Here is a 6385-nt window from a genome sequence, read left to right as displayed (position 1 = left end):
ATTTCTGTTGAGTTTTTCCAGTAATGAACTGTAACCTGAATACTGTAATGATATAAGTCTGGTTTACTGTTGAATTACAGTCACGCAAAGCAGACAGGTGTTCATTCATTCCCGTATTCATTGGCAGGAAGTTAGGCTAGTTGCATGAGAGATTTTCCATTTTTGCAGTGCTTTCCTTAACTGCACTAATTGTGTTGAGCAGGATATTTAAACAGAAAGCCATGAACCAGGTACTTAAAGACTACATAAAAGCTTATATATCAGTTTAGAACCTGTCTTTTATAATTCAGTATAACTGTAAAATAGATTGTGGAAACAAATCATTAACACACTCAAATGAAACACACAACAAGGGGTATCTGTATTAGTTTACTTTTATTATAATAAACCTAGGTGAGCACATCTGTACACTTGTCTTATAGTAAATTGCTTCATTTTGTAAATTGCTTCACCGTTCTTATTACCAGTCACACAGATGGACTTTGTTCACAGGTACAACACCTCAGACACAGGACCAGTGTTTGTGCTTGTGTGTGAGTGAATCCTTCTGATATCTCCTGATCTTGACATCTGTACTTGAGAATATGATATGAGTGTCGGGGCTCCTTTTCCCAGGTAGGAAATGTTCTCTATTAAGGCATTGTTTTATGGGAATGTTGAGCTGAGCCAACATCTGCAGGGTGATAGGATAGTTTCAAACCAGAGAACCAGGGATAGTTGCACAGGGCAGTGTGAGGTGCTCTGACTACAGACATCTCCTAGGTGACCTCCTGGGTGACTAAAGTGAGAATTACTGGAACATATTTAGACCAGAAGACTAATATGATCTATCGTTAATAACAGATACATCAGATACATAGAGAAACAGATATCGTGTGAATGCATAATGTTATTTTAAGCGCATTGATCTTCCAGCAATGAATAGAAGGTTGTAAGGTGAAATGTGAGGTTCTGAAATCCACTTGACTATATTTGTTTAGACACTGTGTGTGTATATAAACAGTTTAAATATAAGAGTGAGACTGCAAGCCTGTCTTGCTCTCTGACTGGTCATTATCTCTCTTGTTCCCTAGAATCAAACCCTAAAAGATCCCGCGAATATCAAAGCTGTAGATATTTGTCGTTGATTTACTGTATATCTATCAAGGCTGGCTATCTGGCCAGCGAAGACGGCTGTCAAGACGTGTGCAAACATAATAAGTTATTTTGATTACGTGGATGATCGAGTTTATCTTGTTCTGGGCTGTTTTCGGTCCCTTCGGTTCCGCGTGTTGTCCGCCCATCCCGCGCCCACCGGCGCACGCGTGTCCCTGCTAGGCGAAGACGGCGGAGTTTTTCCAGTCCGAATGGACGAGGAAGCCGCTGAAGGTGCTGTCCGTCTTCTGGCTGGAGTAGAAGCCGCTGTATTCGCTCAGGCCCATCTGCACCCACACCTGGTCTCCAGGCACCAGGTGCAGCAGCGAGCCGCCGGACAGAGAGGCCGGCTTGGGCCAGTTGCCGTAGTACTGGAAGTACGAGGCCACGACGTGGCCGTTCTTCATCAGGTCGAACTGCAGGCTGGCGCGGTAGACGGTGGCGTGGACGGCGAAGTAGTAGACTCCGGGCACCCTGCAGGTGAAGCGGCCCGTCTCCGCGTCGTAGTGCCCCTGCTCGTTCAGGAGCGCCACGTCGAACCGCACCGCCTCCCCCACGGGCGTGGGCGTGCCCCGGCTCTCCGACAGCTTGGCGCTGAAGGCGGACTTGGGCGCCACGGCGCACTCTCCCGGCTGCCCCCTCTCGCCCTTCTCTCCTGGCTCCCCCCGGTCGCCGCGGTCGCCCCTGGCGCCGGACATCCCTGACAACAAGGAGATGCGATTGTAACGTCTTATAGACAACAGCTGTATCACCTTGCAGCTCACCACTGACCCTCCTGGGAAAACTAAGGTTGCTGTTGAAGAGGTGTTAGTGGGACCAGAAGGGGGAGCTCACCCTACTGTCTGTATCAGTCCTAATGCCCCAGTATAGTTACGGGGAGACAGAAAAATGCCGTCCTTCGGATGAAACATAAAACCGAGGTCCTGACTCTCTGTGGTCATTAAAAATCCCAGGGTGTTTCTCAAGAAAGAGTAGGGTTTTGCTGGCCAAATTTCCTTTACCAATCACGGCCTCCTAATAATCCCCATCTCTGAACTGACTTCATCACTCTGCTGTCCTCCCCACTGAGAGCTGGTGTGTGGTGAGTGTACTGGCGCCCTGTGGCTGCTGTCGCATTATCCAGGTGGGGGATAAGAAGAAAAGCGCAATATAAGTGTAAGAAATTATTATTATTATCATCATCTCGGTCATAAAGAGGGGGGGGGGTTCTGCCTTTCACTGGAAGAGACATGTGCGAGAGCAGCAGGAGTTGGCGGCTGCAGGACTGAAAGGGCCCAGTATTAGTAGCACATATTTGAAATGGACACCTGGGAAAGGAGAACTTGAGCTAAACAAGCAAGGAACCGGTCCAGTGAAATCAGTTAGCACTTACTGTGGAACGAAAACAGAACATCACACTTCTTTACAAAGCAGTGAAACGTTTTCAACTTTTACTCACTTCCCGCAAAGCCTGTTGTGCTCTCAGGTGCTTATTTCTACCCACGTTCCTGGTGAGTCTTTTGTGATTAAGAGAAATTGTTCTGGAAAATGCTCAGTGGAGAGTCATTAGATGATTGTTTAGTGTGGGGCTACAGCCGAGTTTACTATTTGAAGTCGTGTATGAAAGCTCATTTGGCTGTCCCAGTCCGGATCATGTGTCGTTCGCAGGCTCGGTGCTCCTGTCATATTGAGAGGTGCCCCGGTAAAAATACTGAATAGAGAGAAATCGTGTTGCAATGCTTGCTTCATGTCATCTCACCTGGCTCGCCCAAATCTCCTTTGACCCCCTTTTCCCCCGGGGCGGCATCACGCCCATCTCTGCCGTCCCTCCCTGGCAGGCCTGGGCTGCCGTGTGCCCCAGGGGATCCTGGGATACCAGGCTGTCCTGAGCAGAGGCTGGGGATCTGGTTATCTTCGATCTGATTGGACGAGCTGACCAACAGGAAGATAAAGAGGGAGAGAGGCCAGAGCTGGTGTGGATTCATCCTAAGGTGCCTGTGAAAATGGAGGTTACAGTTATTTACAAGATATCTGCAAGGCTATATGATCTTTTAAAAAAATCAAACAAGTAAACTACCTCCATGTTCCTTGTGGGTTTAGTTTTTTCGTGAGTTAAACAACCTTACTGATTGGTTTAAATAAAATAATTTGTGAGTAGACAGTCTAGTCTAAACATGTTTGGTTTCTATTTTATAATGGAAGTGAAATGTCTTCAACAGATGTTATTTTTAAAGAAATATTTTTCTTCTCTTCGCACCAAATACTTGATCAAGGATCAGGATTTTCTTTCTTGCTGCCCTCTCCAAGGAAAGCTGCAAGTGTTGTGACTCATCTAAATGTCATCGTGCTCACAGCTGACAGCCAGGAGACCGAAACAAGTGTTCAGCATCTGTCTGGAGAGGGGTCAAGCCCAGCTTATGGGAGTCTGAGAACTGCAGTAAGGAAAGCTGACTGTCACAGGCATTCTTATTACTGCGGCGGTACTGAACTAGGGGGACAGAGAACGAATTCTCTGGAAGCTCAATGTTTTATTTATGCTGCCTAACTCTTTGATTTTCAAAAGTGAAACTGCTGGTCTGCATGCTTTCAAAGCTGCCTTTTGATGTAAATTGTGCATTCTTACCTCCCAAATTACTTTCAGATTCCACAATAAAAGCAATAACTGAACCACAGTCTTTAACCACAGAAACACAAGGACCATAGTGATTCTCTCTCCGCTTCTCTATTATTTCCTCTTCAGAGAAGTCTCCTCGGCATACCAGAGCATGGATCTGCGGTTTGGGCCTGGATGTGTGCGTGTCCTGTACTGTAAGAGCTAAGGAATGAGGGTCACTGCTCCCACAGCCAGCGTGAGGGAGAGCAGCACTCAGCACTGACTCAGGGGAAGAACGTCTGCTGGCACGACTGCCCGGAGTCTCCTCTGCCCAACACAGCAGCTGCAGTACTGGGAAACTAGGGTGAGCCTTATTCCACCGTTTCCTCGTGCGAGATTCGCACACCCGCAGGTAGTGTGCAGAGAGTTTCTCACTTCTCGCTCCCAAACCCGGTGTGACGAAAAGCCCTGTTTAGTCGTCATGCCTGAAACCTCTCTCCGTGGCTCTTGCTGAAACACATTCGTCACAGCTACATTCCCCTCTGTAAGACTCCGACGACCGCCCTCCGCCTCACCCCCCCCTTGCTGTGTCAGCGGTATTTGAAACAAATAACAGCTCTCACAGCTCAGGCTGAGACACCCAGAGAGAGCCAGGGAAGCTTCTGAAGTCTCTGCAGTTCACTTTCCCACAAAGGTCCTGTCGGGAAACAACTGTGTGTTGTCAGAAACACACAAGCTTTTCTCATTTCTTTGCAGATTTCCACTAAAGCCGAGACATTGGATCATGTAAAATGAATTTCAACTGTACCATAGGCCTCCTCCATGGGTGCCAAATCTGTGGTCAAAATCAGTGGTATTTAGTAAGTCTGAGTCATGGACATCCTGGGGTTGAGGGCTGGTGGAAGGGAGGGAGGGCACGAGGGGCCCTTTTAACTCTTTCAACCAGCAGAATCTATTGCTGCGGCTGAATGGTTGCCCCCCTCCTCCCCCACACACACACACACACCTCCATGAGACACACGACAGAAACAGCCCAACTCCTGCTAACAAAACATTCAGCCACTACTCTCATGTTGCTCGCTTATTCTTAGGGTGACTTCAGAACCTGGAAGTACCAGAGTCAAAATCACAGCATTTAATGCTGAAATGTGCTTTATGAGCATTAATCTTAGGGCTGCGAATTGGAGCAGTATGAAAGTGCTTTAAAGTAAATTCATACTTTAAGATGAGTACTGCATTATTGTCATTAAAGCAACCCAAATAATGATTTGTTTCAATGCATTATCCAAAGAAAACAATGCACCATTTTCTATGTCAATGTATTGAATTGTACTGTATAGTGTGTAGTTCTTATTAAAATTATTGACTGCAAAATTAATGGCATAGGTTAGCCCTGCTTTTATTTCTGCCTGCTCTGCAGTGTGCACTTTTATATCTTTGGAAATGCAATGCCAGTGTACTTACGGTGCTATGTAGCCTTCAGTCAGCCAGAGTTTTCAGAACGTTCAGCAGAGAGCTCTGCACACTGCCAGTGTCCTCAGATGCTTTCCCCTTGAGCGAAACAAGCTGGATAAATAAACAACAAAAATTTCAATTTGGTGAACGAGAATAGTTTTTCACTTGGGAACAGGAGAGTCCTCAGTCAGAATGGCCTGACGTTTCGGCTCACATAGCAAACATTAGTAGCAAAACACTTGCATTCTATAGTGCACAAATAGCTCCTAACCTCTGGGCATGGGAAAATGCATGTCTAATAGAAATGAGCAAAAGCCTTACCAATCCAGTCTCTTTCAGCCAGCTCCCTGGTTTATGAAAGAAGAAAAAGCAGCAGGTCTTTGAGTTGGTTTCAGTAATAATAACAATAAAAGCTGAAGGTTTTTTTCCTCCCTCCTTGGACAAGCAAGAAAGAAACCTCCCTGTCTACAGAGAGAGGACTTCGCTGAGGGCCAATTAGAAAGAGGGAGGGCGAGAGAGGAAGGATAGGGGGGAGGGAGGGGAGCAAAGGATTCCTTTAGTGCCGAAAACTGAACACAGAAAAAGTCCAGGGAAAAAAACTGAAGTGGAACTTCTGCCATGAAATGCAGGCGATATATAAATATAAAAAAAGAGTCCGATAGAAAGAGAGGTGCCAAAAAGCCTGGAAAGATTAAGAAAAGATGACTGGGTAGATGCCAGAGAAGACAGGTTCGTTTATATCCCTCCAAGAACAAACACCTCTGGCTTCAGAACTGGAAGAATTCTAGGTGCGGAGTGCTGTTCTCTTGGCTAACCTCAAGCATTCACCTTCAAATATTTTCTAGAGCTCAAAACACAGAGATTAAGCTCTATAAACAAACGTGGTCTGGGTGAAGAGTAGTACAGTGGTGCAGTGCATAGCATTGCTGCCTCACAGCTCTGGGGCCCTGGGTGCAGTTCCAGACCCTGGGGTGCTGTCTGTGCGGAGTTTGTGTGTTCTCCCCATGCTCGCTTGGGTCTCCATTTGGGCGGACCAGTTTCCTCACATGGTCCAAAAACCAGTTTCCTCACATGGTCCAAAAACACATAGCACCTTTAGGTGAATTGGCTTCTGGGTACAAAATTGGCCCTGGAGTGAGTGTCTATGCCTGTGTGTTCCCTGTGATGGACTGGTGTCCCCTCCAGGGTGTGTATTGCCTTGTGTGCCTGTTTCTTGTAAGGATA

General features: G+C 46.6%; 1 protein-coding gene across 2 annotated transcripts; it reads right to left on the bottom strand.

The window, feature by feature from the left end:
* Positions 1 to 358: 358 nt before the first annotated feature.
* Positions 359 to 5649, bottom strand: c1qtnf5 (C1q and TNF related 5). 2 transcript variants are annotated; one of them, XM_088619391.1, is made up of 4 exons: positions 5483 to 5649; positions 5171 to 5272; positions 2873 to 3108; positions 359 to 1834 (listed from the first exon to the last, which is right to left on the bottom strand). In XM_088619391.1, exons 3-4 carry the CDS (start codon positions 3096 to 3098, stop codon positions 1314 to 1316), a joined length of 747 nt encoding a protein of 248 aa, XP_088475517.1. In that variant the 5' UTR covers positions 3099 to 3108; positions 5171 to 5272; positions 5483 to 5649; the 3' UTR covers positions 359 to 1313. The 2 variants fall into 2 exon arrangements, with proteins under 2 accessions (XP_088475517.1, XP_088475518.1); XM_088619392.1 differs by having other exon boundaries at positions 5171 to 5257.
* Positions 5650 to 6385: the final 736 nt, after the last annotated feature.

The sequence above is a fragment of the Lepisosteus platostomus genome, chromosome 25 (assembly GCF_059453375.1).
Source record: "Lepisosteus platostomus isolate fLepPlt1 chromosome 25, fLepPlt1.hap1, whole genome shotgun sequence".
NCBI lineage: Eukaryota > Metazoa > Chordata > Actinopteri > Semionotiformes > Lepisosteidae > Lepisosteus > Lepisosteus platostomus.
Note: the sequence above shows the minus strand (reverse complement) of the source record. Positions and strands in the feature narration are given on the sequence as shown.